At 39.1% G+C, this 13,238-nt stretch overlaps 1 protein-coding gene across 5 annotated transcripts in view; it reads right to left on the bottom strand.

Annotated features, from left to right (window-relative positions):
• CFAP47 (cilia and flagella associated protein 47) overlaps positions 1-13,238 on the bottom strand; it is a 665,273-nt gene that overhangs the window by 638,022 nt on the left and 14,013 nt on the right. For all 5 annotated transcript variants that reach the window (XR_012898421.1, XM_075913261.1, XM_075913262.1 and 2 more), the window contains exons 3-5: positions 5,099-5,214; positions 1,764-1,902; positions 163-391 (exon numbers count right to left, since the gene is read on the bottom strand). Coding sequence is in view for 4 of the 5 variants with exons in the window: in XM_075913261.1 (XP_075769376.1) it covers positions 163-391; positions 1,764-1,902; positions 5,099-5,214 (484 nt within the window). In the remaining variant the exon portion in view is untranslated. The remainder of the gene's footprint in view (positions 1-162; positions 392-1,763; positions 1,903-5,098; positions 5,215-13,238) is intronic.

Below are 13,238 nucleotides of genomic sequence, written 5' to 3'. Positions count from 1 at the left end.
ATGAAAATGTTACTTGATAGTCCTGCTATTGGACAAATCTTTCAGCAACTGTACTGACCAAAAGAAGAGCAAGGTAAGGGACATCAAAAAAAAACTGAGAAGAAAAAGCAGTCATCAAAAACATCTTTGCGCTGAAATTATATATTACAATTTTTTCCTTACCATCTCTCCTCCAACAGCATCGTCCTCTAGCACTGCCACCCACTTCATGGTCTCTGGGCTTTTATTGTACAAAATCACTTTTTCAGTATTTGAAGTTCCAAAATAGACAGATCCAAAATGAATACATTCTAGTGTGTTTCCATAAGGTATACCTAATAATTCAAGAACCTGTTCAACTATATGAGCTTCTATCGTTACATTTGTGATACCACGACCCTGCAGCTCCACTCTGTTGGAAAGAGCAATAGAGAAAATGAGAGGTACATATCTAAAATTAATTCAAGAATAAGCCATGAATTTTATTGAAACTTCAGTTTACATTCTCTGATATAACTGACTAAATCAAAGGCTCATAGTAAACAAACTAATCACACTGGCACAAAAATAAACAAAGAGATTAAGTTCCATTGTAAGTTGTGTTCTTTGAGTCCATTGTTTCAGCAGAATCATTGTGGAAGAATCTCACTCAGGGCACTGCAGCGGTTGGGGGTTGAGCAGTACCCGCAGTTCGGAGGTGGGTGAAAACCATGTCCCTGGAGCCTTACATTCTACTTGCTGAGAATAGAAAAACTCAGCCTCCAATTTTGCTGGATCTGAAGATTTTAAATCCTTAAATAACTGAACCATCTTAGGTGGATCATAGCTAGTGATGTCCTTTAACAGGATTGGTCTTGTCTGAGGATCCTGGTTCAAAGCCAAGGAACAGGACAACCTAGTTTATTTGGGCCAGAAAGCTGCCTCCTCAAAAGTGCTTTTCTTGGACTCCTGAACTAAGAGAACTGATCATTAATTGTTCCTATCCTTCAAGTTCTTGAAGACAAGACTTTACATGATGTACAACCGCTCAAAGAACTGGAGAAATGGCATGCCTGTTAACAATAACATTTGTTTGAATAAATGTGGCACTATTTGCTCCAGGTCCACTCTGGAAGGTGAGATCCACAACTTGAAATTAGAAAAAAAACGTTATTAAACTAACTTTCTTTGTGCTAATCAAAGTCCTAGCTTTAAAAAAAAAAATCTTTTTTAAAACTCTATACAAAAGGAAGAGCTACTGTAGTTTCATTTAAAAATATTTATTTTTTGAAAGATTCTACTGATCTCAGAGATTCAACACACTTTAAGTGGGAATACTAATGGAACCCTTAGTGTCTCTCAAATCTGCAAAGATTATTTTTAAAATACATCCTCTATAATTATTCCACTAAAAGAGAAAGGACCAGGTTCCACACATCGCATCAATTTGCAGAGACAGGAACCAACGGTGCAAGAGTATGATGGGGTCAAAAAAACGTTGGGCTACAGAGCCATGCATCCATGGACTGTCAGTGTTGTTTTTAAAAGTTCTGTAGTGTTGCCAGGCACACAATTCCTACAGTTTTGCTCTGTGGCGCTAATATCATCAGCAAAACTATTTAATGAAGCAAACTCTTGGGCAACTAGGGGAACAGCAAATGATGTCTGGGAAGCTAACTTCTTGACACATTATGGTTCCACTTATTCATTATTTGGATAACTATAGCTATCCTGAAGAGATTTTTGAAATAATACAGGACATTAAAAAATTATTCAAAATGAGAAAACTTTATGCTGACACTTACTTTGCCACTTCCCTAATGACTCTTGGTATATCTGTACAGATATCCACTTTAACCAACTGTAATGTTTTGGGTTCCACCACTCCACTGGTAGGTACTATGTTAACAGGAACACTTCTGTTATAGTCTATTTTAAATGCACCTACGATTAATATAATATTATATGTTACATATAACATTTAAATAGATAATTAGTGAACAGTCAACACTTAGAATAAACTAAATTTCATAAATAGTACATAAAATAACTTATAAAAATTAAATTGTATAGTAACTATAAGTTGCAAAAATCTTCATCTAACATTTAAGACTTGTGGGTTTTTTGGCTTTCCTCAAATTTCAGATGCCAATATACAATGCCCTCATACCGTTATAGTTGCAATATACAAGGTAATCACAAAATGACCCAAACTAACTGTATTACACAACAGCTATTAGCAACACTTTGTACACGAGGCAAATTTGAAACATAGCCCCTTTAACTGTAGTAGCCAAATATTTAAGAGCTTAACCAAAGAGAAATCTATTGTCTCCTTCTGTGCAATTGACAACTGTGTATGTATGTAATGTAATATACCACAAATGAGAAAAACTTAAGCACATCTGTAGAATACTTTTTTTTTAAATTAACAATTTGAACAATAGAGTAGATAAAAGGATGTATTCCTGTCATTATGACAAGAGAATCCATGCCAAATGGCCTATAATACTTAGTTCTGCCATGAGTACAGGGAACTGAACTAAATGACCTCTCAAGATTCCTTCCAATTCTACAATTCTATGATTCTGAGATTTTTAACAAAATGCAGAACAAAATAATGCTTGGTTACTCACGTTTTATGTTCATTGCCAGCATGGAATCAGGACACATGTAATCTACCCTCTCAGTCAGAAGCCAAGGTACACCCTCACCTCCACTGACATTACTGTAGTGTCTGGATACTGCCACTCAACCTCATTTGCAGAGAGTATTAGCGCCAGTATTAGCTCTCACATAATCCTGGATTTAGTGATCCATTCCTTGCCTACCCTCAATATTGTACTTTTGCACCAGCTTATACAAAGGCACCTCCACATTCCTAATCCTACATCAGCAACTCATCTAGCACCACAGAACTTAAATGGTGAAGAAAGATATAGATAGATAGATAGATAGATAGATAGATAGATAGATAGATAGATAGATAGATAGATAGATAGATAGATAGATAGATAGATAGATAGATAGATAGATAGATAGATAGATAAAAATGGTGAAGAAAGCTATGGTTCTTCTACACCAGCCTCAACTTCACTTCATGTGAATTATGTATATGCTCAAAACTGATTAAGGATCAGCACTTTTAACACAAGTGCTTCTGTTCTGGGAGATACATGAGCATTTGTTAGTAATGGCTGATTTAAAAAATAATACACATATTATATATTAAGTTCCAGGCTCACAGTAGTCAAAAAATGAAACAAAAACAAACATATGAAATCTGTGTACACTCAAAGGCTGCGCCTAGACTGGCATGATTTTGCGCAAAACCAACCGCTACCTGTCTATACTGGCCGCGAGTATTTGCGCAAGAACACGGACGTTGTAATGTACAAAATCAGTGCTTCTTGTGCAAATACTCTGACGCTCCCACTCAGGGGAGAATACTTGCGCAAGAATACCAGTGTAGACAGCAATGTTAATTTCTTGGGCAAGAAAACCCGATGGCTAAAATGGCCATTGGAGCTTTGTCGCGCAAGAGAGCGTCTACACTGCCACAGATGCTTTTGCACAAAAGCAAATCTTTTGCGCAAAGGCACATGCCAGTATAGACGCTCTCTTGCGCACATACTTTTAACGGAAAAACTTTTCCGTTAAAAGTATTTGTGCAAAATCATGGCAGTCTAGACGCAGCCAAAATGGTTAGTAAAAACAGCTCCTAGCATTAAACATTTTACTCAGTAATGATGCTAGCAGGAAAGAAAGATAGTAACATCAATATTTTTCCCCTAAAGAGTATTTGTCAAGGTTATAGTGCAAAATATAAAGGAAAGGCTATTTACTCTGAACTGGGAGTTCCTTCATCTAAACGAAATGTAAAACCAACAATAGTATTAACTTAAAATAAATAAATACAAACATATAAATATATAATAATTATGTCTGTTTTGTAAAATGTTTTCTTTAGAACAGAACTCTCTGGGGGAACAAAGGTGAGTAAGTGTGATCTATCACATAATATATGTTCTGGGAAATTACAGTTAAAAGTAAACAATTTACAGCACCATTAGTTTTCCCAATTTAGAAGAATAAAATGCAGCAAAGACATCTCAACAAAAAACACACAACCAATTACAAATTTCAGTGGACGCTTAGGCTGTGTCTACACTGGCGCAATCTTGCGCAAAAGCAGCTGCTCTTGCGCAAAAACTTGCTGCCTGTCTACACCAGCCACGTGTTCTTGCGCAAGTAAATTGATGTTCTAATGTATAAAATCAGGGCTTCTTGCACCAGAACTCTGATGCTCCTGCTCAGGAATAAGCCCTTTTGCGCAACTGTTCTTGCGCAAGAGACCAGTATGGACAGGCAACATGAATTTCTTGTGCAAGAAAGCCCTATGGATAAAATGGCCATCAGAGCTTTCTTGCTCAAGAGAGCGTCTACACTGGCATGGATGCTCTTGTGCAAAAGCACATCTCTTGCGCAAAAGCACATTCCAGTGTAGACGCTCTCTTCTGGAAGAGTTTTTGCAGAAGAACTCTTCGGCAAAAGAGTTTTTGTGTGAGAACGCACCAGTGTAGCCGTAACCTCTGAATATGCCCCTTACAAAGCAGTTTTGTTCCAGAATATAACAAACTACATTGTATAATAGAAGATCTACAGTATATATTTTCATAGATTGCCACTGTAGTAGGGAACTACACTGTCACAGGGTCACTGAACTAGGGCACTTGGTGGGACAAAGCTTTAGTGTGTACACTGACAAAATGAGATCGACATGAGCTGCCTTACTCCATACCTAACAGTGTAGTATAGACAAGGCCCCAGTCTAAACTCAAGAGTAGGAGGACTACTACAAATGTATCTTTGGATAATCAGAAATCTTACAGCTACCAAAAGTTTTACATGAACTCCCCTCTGAGCAGTTCCACAACACCTCACTACTGAGCTTAAGAATCTGAGGGGACTTTTATAAAGCCAGCAACTGTACACTCACAGTCCTGTTCAAATCAAAGATTTATTTTCTCCTGAATAAAATTTTAAACTCCTTTGTCACTGAAGTGTTAAATTGCACAAAAAATACATTTTCAAAATAAAAATCAAATCTTTATGTAATTTATTGCATAGTGATATTTACCTGGAGATGATCCATGGTTAGTAATACTAATCTCTTTACTAATTACTTTACTGTTTGCAATCACTGTGCCAAAATTAATCTCCGGTTCAATTTCCAGATAACAACATGGAATTAATCTACAGAGAAAAGATACTTTAATTATTTTTCCCAGAATTTCAAGTATTTTGTAATTTTTAAAAGGAATATATTTGAACAATGCAATGAAAAAAAATCTGTATTCCTCCTGATTCCATTAATAACACAATTAGTTATACAACTCACATCAGCAGTATTGTGAATACATGGAAGACATAAAAAAAAGGACCTACTTATTAAGCTGTCCATCTGGGTTTTTTTTTTTTTTTTTAATTACTGTAACTTTAATTTAATTTAATTCCAGTCAATGAGCTGAAATAAAATGAAGCTATAAATTACATTTTAATTCCAGTGTTATGGCACAAGACCTTAATATAAATTATCTAAAAATATTTCACTCATTTGTGTTAATTCCAGCATAAAAGTACTTAAGATAAAGATAAGCCACATTTTAATAGTAGCTGGCCAAACTAAAATTTATCAAGATGTGAACATCTTAGTGAAACAAAATTTATGGAATTTTCAGTCATAACAATCTTCTTTATTTATGAACATACATCATGTAGTTTCAATAATAAAAAAAGCTGATGAAATCATGTTAAAATTATTTTTTCAGGTCTCCATTGTACTAGGCACCACACTAACCTGACCCAAATTTAAGCATCCCAAACCTTCAGTAGATTATGTGCAGACTCCTGCATTCAACAGCAAACTATCCCAATGTGGAAAAAAAAAGGATAAGAAAAATAGTAAGAGACCAAAAAAGCTTCTAATTGAGCCATAAAATAACGTATATACAGTAAAACTCTGATGGTCCGGCACTCCTGATGGTCCGGCACCATCAGGAACCCGGAAGTGCTCCGGGCAGCCGGACTACTGGAGCTGCTCTGCCCCCAGTTTCCCCGATTCAGCCGCTGCTAAAACTGACCAGTGGCTGAATCGGAGAAGCCGGGGCAGAGCAGCCGGGGAGCTGCTGGGTAGGTCCCGTAGCGCTGCCCCTCGGGGCTGTGGGACCAACCCGGCAGCAACCCAGCTGTCCCCGATTCAGCCGCTGCTGAAATTGACCAGCGGCTGACTCCAGGAAGCCCGAGACAGAGCTGCTCTGCTCCAGCTTCCTGGAATCAGCTGCTGGTCAGTTTCAGCAGCAGCTGACTTGGGTACGCCTGGGACAGAGCAGCTGGGGTGCTGCCAGGTTGATTCCCGCAGTGCCGAGGTTTGGCGCTACCAGACCAACCCAGCAGCGCCCCAGCTGCTCTGTCCCAGGCGTCCGGATTCAGCTGCTGTTGAAACTGACCAGCGGCTGACTCCAGGAAGCCCAGGGCAGAGCAGCTCTATCTCGGACTTCCTGGAGTCAGCCACTGGTCAGTTTCAGCAGCGGCTGACTTGGGGACACCTGGGGCAGAGCAGCTGGGGTGCTGCTGGGTTGGTCCAGTAGCGCTGCTCCTCGGCACTGTGGGACCAACCCAGCAGCCTTCCAGCTGCTCTGCCCCAGGCGTCCTGATTCAGCCGCTGCTGAAACTGACCAGGGCTGACTCCAGGAAGCCCAGGGCAGAGCAGCTCTGCCTCTGTCTTTCTGGAATCAGCCCCTGATCAGTTTCAGCAGCGGCTGACTTGGGGACACCTGGGGCAGAGAAGCTGGGGTGCTGCCGGGTTGGTCCAGTAGCGCCGAGGAGCGGCGCTGCAAGACCAACCCAGCAGCACCCCAGCTTTCCTGCCCCAGGCATCTCCAAGAGCAGCTGGGGTGCTGACGGGTTGGTCTAGCGGCGCCAAGGGTCGGCGCTACCCGACCAACCCGGTAGCACTCCAGCTGCTCTGCTGCAGGCGTCCCGATTCAGCCGCTGCTGAAACTGACCAGCAGCGGCTCAATCAGAGACTCCTGGGGCAGATCCGGACTATCGGAAGGGGGGGCTATGAGGCGGTCTGGGGTAGCATCCCCCCACCCCACTCCAGACCCCTCATAGCCCCCCCTTCTGATAGTCCGGCATATCTGATAATCCAGCATCCTCTGTGTCCTAAAGGTGCCGGATTATTGGAAATTTACTGTATTAAAAAGTAGAAATGTGAATAAATTGCTAAGAATGAGTATAGAAGAATAGCACAAGCATGTAGGAATAAAATCAGAAAAGCTAAGAACAAAATGAGTTACCGCCTAGCAAGGGGCATAAAATAGGAAGAATTTTTTTAAATTAGGAACAAAAGAAAAACAAAGGAAACCCCAGTTCCTCTCTAAAGGAGAGCTAATAACTGATGGTATCCATCTTCACTAAAAAGTGAAAAGCAAACCAGATATCAAATTGAATATGCATCAACAATATGATGCAACTGCAAAAAAAGCTAATGTCTTTCTGGGCTATGTTAACAGGAATGTTGTAAGACATGGGAGGTAACTGTCCTGCTCTATTTGGCACTGGCGAGACCTCAGTTGGATTACTGTGCCCAATTGTGTGTGCCACACTTTGGGAAAGGTGTGGATAAATTGGAAAAAGAGTCCAGAGGAGAGCAACAAAAACCTGACCTATAAGGAAAGGATAAAAAAACTGGAAATGTTTTGTTTGAGAAAAGAAAGGGGGGGCGGCTAGGAAAGACTCCAAATTGGTGGTTATCCTCCAAAAATGTGAAGTGCTGTTATAAAGAAGACTGCAAACACGTGTTTTCCCACATCCACTGAAGGTAGGTGAAAAGGTAATAGGCTTAATCTGGAACAATGGAGATTAAGGTTATATATTAGGAAAAACTTGGTAACTATAAGTAGTTAAACACAGAATAGATTTCCAAAGGAGGGTTTTTTTAAGAACCTGTTGGACAGTAATAGAGACGTAGCTGTGTTAGTCTAGTCTAGCTGAAACTAAAAACAGGACTATGTAGAACTTTAAAGACTAACAAGATGGTTTATTAAGTGATGAGTTTTCGTGGGCCAGACCCACTTCCTCAGATCAAATTGTGGAAGAAAATAGGCATGACCATATATACCAAAGGGATACGATCAAAAAAAGTGAATACATATAAAAATGACAAATCAAATGTATTTACCTCCCTCCCTCATCCCCCTCTGTTCTGAAATGTGATTTGTCCTTTTTTATATGTGTTCACTTTTTTTGATCGTATCCCTTTGGTATATATGGTCATGCCTATTTTCTGATCTGAGAATGTGGGTCTGGCCCACAAATGCTCATCACCTAATAAACCATCTTGTTAGTCTTTAAAGTGCTACATAGTCCTGTTTTTTGTTTCTGTTGGACAGATATCTCTCAGGGAAGATGTGGGTTTATTTTGTCCTGCACGGGGCTACACTTGACTTCTTGAAGTCCCTTCCATCCTACTTTTCTATGATTCTGTAATTTCCCCAATCAAAGTGAGTGGGGCTTCACATGAGCACAGCAGACAGCCAAAAGACAGTCCATGACCAGATTGGAATCTAATAAGTGGATCCAAGGAACAGATGGGAGAGAGTTCAAAGGTACCATATCATAATAAGCAATAATTATTCTTATATAAGGAATAAAAGAAAATTTTCTGAAATGAACAGATTCTGTAAATGCTGATATTTTAAAATTAATTAACAGTTACAGTATTTATATGTCCACCTCCAAAGAAAGTAACTTGCGAATGATATAGTTCTGTGTGGGACCAGTACTGACCTTCCTGTGTTTAGAATGAGACCTAAACAATTGTGTAAGTACAGTGTGATGTGTACATAAGAAATGACTTCTTCCCTGGACCTGCATGTCTGTAGCAAGTCATCCACATAAAGGGATTCTGCAGAGATCAGTTCTGGACCCAGTTCTTTTTGGCTATGTCTACACGGCAACATTATTTCGAAATAACATAGTCCGCATCTAGAGCTGAAATAATGTTGAAATACTGTCAAGTTGAGGTACTTGTTACTCCAACTCCTGTAACCCTCATTTTATGAGGAGTAAGAACAGTCAGAGGAAGAGTGCTCTATTTCGAAATAAGTGCTCAGTAGACAGCACCAAAACTCAAAATAAGCTGTTTTGAAATAAGCTAATCAATTGATGTAGCTTAATTTGCATAGCTTATTTCAAGTTAAGCCCTGCTGTGCAGAAGCACCCTTTAATAGCTTCATCAATGAATTGGATAATGGCATAGAAAGTACACTTATTAAGTTTGCAGATGATACCATGCAGGGAGGAGTTGCAAGTGCTTTTTGAAAGATAGGATTAGTATTCAAAATTATCTGGACGAACTAGAGAAATGGTCAGAGGTAAACGGGGTGAAATTTAATAAAGACAAATGCAAAGTGCTCTACTTCGGAAGGAAGGAACACACATACAGAATGGTAAATGACTGACTAGAGAAGAGTACTACAGAAAGATTTGTAAGGGTCATAAGAGCTCTCATGCTAAATACAAGTCAACAGTGTAACACTGCTACAAAAAAAAGTGATCATTCTCAGATGCATAAACAGGAATATTGTAAGACATGAGAAGTAATTCTTCCTCTATACTCTGTGCTGATTAAGCCTCAGCTGGAACACTGTGATCAGTTCTGAGTTCCACATTTCAGGAAAGATGTGGACGAATTTAAGAAGGTTGAGAAGAACAACAAAAATTACTGAAGGTCTAGAAAACATGACCTATGAGGGAAAATTGAAAGAACTGGATTTGTTTAGTCTGGAAAAGAGAAGACTGAATGGGGACATGATAAGTTTTCAAGTACCATCACTGTTTTAGGGCTAGTGAGTGGGGTGCATGATTGGCCCTCCATCTCAGTGGGCCACAAGACTGTCATAACCAAGAGTCTCCTGAGATAAGGTAGTTTTGCTAACTATGCTTGCGTACCTAAAGTTTGTGGGATGTGCTGATTAAATCATACCAGTGCTTTGATTAGATGCAGAGCAAGTGCATTGCTCTTATAATTCATGTTGTGTGCAGTCAGCATGCACCTCATTTCACATGCCCTTGATTCACATTCATGTTACTTTAATAATACTGCTGAGGGGGAAAACTACATGGAATCTGGCAACTCTATGTGTGGGTTATTGGAGTATGCTCAAATGAGTACAGGTTGGACCTCCCTCATCCAGCAACCTCAGGACCTGACTGGTCCTGGACAAGGGAGTTTGATAGATCAGGGAAGGTCGGGGGAGGGGGGTTATGTGCTGTGCTCCTCTCATCAGCTACCTGGCACAGCTGCCCTATCCCCCTCCAGTTGCATCACCCCAGGAGCTCTGTGTTGCTGGCGCTCTTGTCCCTGGAAGCCCTGGGCTCTGTGGACCCCTCCTCCCAGCCCTACCAGCTGCAGATTCTATGCCTGCCCCCTTTCCCCTGCCACACAGACACCATCGGCCCGCTGGCTTCCCTAGCCAGCTAACTGAGGACTCTGGTGCCCCATGGGTTACGCTGCCCCAATGTCCCCACCATCAGCTCTGCTCCCAGCCACCAGCAACCTCTGTTCTGGGGCTAGTCCACCAACATGCATGGTCTTGCCAGACCAGAGAGTCCTGGACCACACAGGTATAATCTGTAACTCCACTGGCTATAGATTATGTTTCCAATGCCACCCGAGCAACCTGAGTTAGAGGCAATTGGGAGAACTGGTCAAAATATTTTGTTGAAAATGTCATTTTGTCAAATTGAGCATTTCTGCAAGAATTGTCCAATTTCCAAGACATTTTTCAGGTTTTAACTAAAAAAGATCATTTTATTTTTGAAGAAAAATTGGGGTAGAAATTGTTTAATCAAAAAAAATTAGCAGGGGGAGATGAAAATGGTTTGCTTGTATTTTAAAAAACCAACTTAATAAAAAAAATGTCAACAAAGTGTGAAAATGTTTTTATATAAATCTTTCGTGAAAACAAAAAAAACTTCACTCACTTACAAGCTCTGGCAATATTATACATGTGTCATGGAGGGTATTATCTGAAGATTCTGCTGCTGTACAGATGTAACCAAGCACATTGTTTGGCTTGCAAAAAAACTATAGCAGTATGTGAGGTAGACATTACCCAGTCTGATTGGCTTAGATCAGGTCAGATTTTCAGGACTGGTATTTGGGGTGGAGGGAATGCAAGGTCTTTATCAAAAGGCCAGTGAAATCTCTGAATTAGAGGTTTCTTTGGCATAATACTAGGCATTCAATTCCTTTTCAAGTTTACTCTCCCATTAATAGTTATATCTGAAGTTAAGAAAAAATATTAAGATTTAGTCATCTCTATGTTTCCCTTACTAAATGCTTCCCTGAAATAAATTTATATTTAAAAAAAACTTCCAGGAGTGATATTTCAGAAGATTTGAATCTTTGGTAAAACTGTTTCAATAAATTTAGCCAGCAATGAGACATAGTGCTCTAGGGAGACCATGTGAACCTGCCTAAATATTTCCCCATTTTATTATATTAAATACTCTCTTCATAAATTAATTTTAAGGTTGTTTCAGATTGGAACATTTCTCCAAAAGCCTTAGATTAGATTTGGAGTGTTTATCAACCTTCTTCAAAACTACACCACAAGTAGTAAAAATGGAATTTATATATCTGTACAATTGCTTCAGATAAAGCAGATTAGGGATAAACCAATAGGGAAGGTGTTTCTCACTCAACAATCACCAAAGGAAATACAATATTGAAGACAGGTAATAGCCATTTAACTCTGAGAGATCAAGTACTCCAAAAAATGGCAGGTCCTTTTCATGATCTTATCCAAAATATATAAAGTCTAAGCCTGAGATTCCATTGGAATGTTTCTTTTAATGGTCTGAAATGCTGAAAATGAAAAATCTCATTTTCAATCAGGAGCAGTCCTGCAGAATGTTATTTCTCAAGGCCACATTCAAATTTACAATTTTAGCTCGGCTGAGCAGACAATGAAAATTAACTGTATCATTTTCTCACATTCTGCCTTATGATGTACTACAGACTAGATTTGAATCAATAATTTTACAAAGTCTAGGGCAGTCCTGAAGGGAACAATTGCAGGGGAGAGAGGGATGGAGAAGAGGAATCAAGGACAAGACACCAATGTAATCAACATTATCTGGGGAAGAAACAGACTTTTTCAAAATTAAGGCCACAAAGTTTATTTTCTTTTGCAGGGACACACACCATAAGAACAGGTAGTATGCATTATTCTGTACATTGTTTTCTGCAACAAATGGACAACTTTTCAATTTCAAAATGAAAGAAATTTAAAAACATCCTCTAATTTTTATGTATGAGACTTAGTATGACTGCATTGCTATTTCGGGATACTGGAAGTATCCCAAAATATCAACATTGCATCTTTAAAAGCACCCGCTGTTTCCCGAAATAGAGGACGCGATATTCCAGCATCCCTGTAACCTTCATTCCACGAGGGTTAAGGGATTTGTCGGAATAGCGCCTTATTTTGAAATTTGGTGCTGTCTACACAGTGCCAAATTTCAAAATAAGCTCTTTCAATTTAGACTCAGAATAAGCTACGGAAATTGCATAGCTCAGTCTGACAGAAGGGTGCTGTTTAGATGAACCCCTCGATTTCTTTTCAGAAGTTATCAGTAATATTGCCTTTCAAAAAGAAATCTAGAATCATCAGCAGGAGGAGAAAGAAAAACAATAGCCGGGGGACAAATCCAATTTGTTTCATAGACAACCAATTTATTGTTTCCTACTTTAGAAGAACGTGGGGGAGATCATGAATGGTTCACACAAACTTAAAAGATATCCAAATAGACCTTAATTTTATGTGAGACAAACAGAAATAATAATTTCAGTATCTGTCATGGAATTTCTTAGTCACTACTTATTTGACTTGCAACTCAAAGTTCAGACAAATAAAATAAAATAAAATAAAATAAAATAAACCAGGACACAACCAGAAATTATAATAGCTTTGAAATGTTTTTGCTTTATATTCAGTCAAGAAACATTAGCCAGAGAATGGCATTTTTGGCATTCACATTTCATTTGGTCAACATTGAACAGTTCTTGATTACAGAACAAGCAACTTCCTTAGTCTGGGGGCAGATGATAGAACAAGAATTTAGCTTAGTCTATAACAGCAAAGTAATTTTTGGCTTGGTAAAGATCTGGAACTAAAATTACATACTTAGTCTGAAAAATGATCTGT

Source organism: Pelodiscus sinensis, chromosome 1 (genome assembly GCF_049634645.1).
Source record: "Pelodiscus sinensis isolate JC-2024 chromosome 1, ASM4963464v1, whole genome shotgun sequence".
NCBI classification, from domain to species: domain Eukaryota; kingdom Metazoa; phylum Chordata; order Testudines; family Trionychidae; genus Pelodiscus; species Pelodiscus sinensis.
The sequence above is the reverse complement of the archived record's forward strand: the minus strand, read 5'-3'. Positions and strand labels throughout refer to the sequence as shown.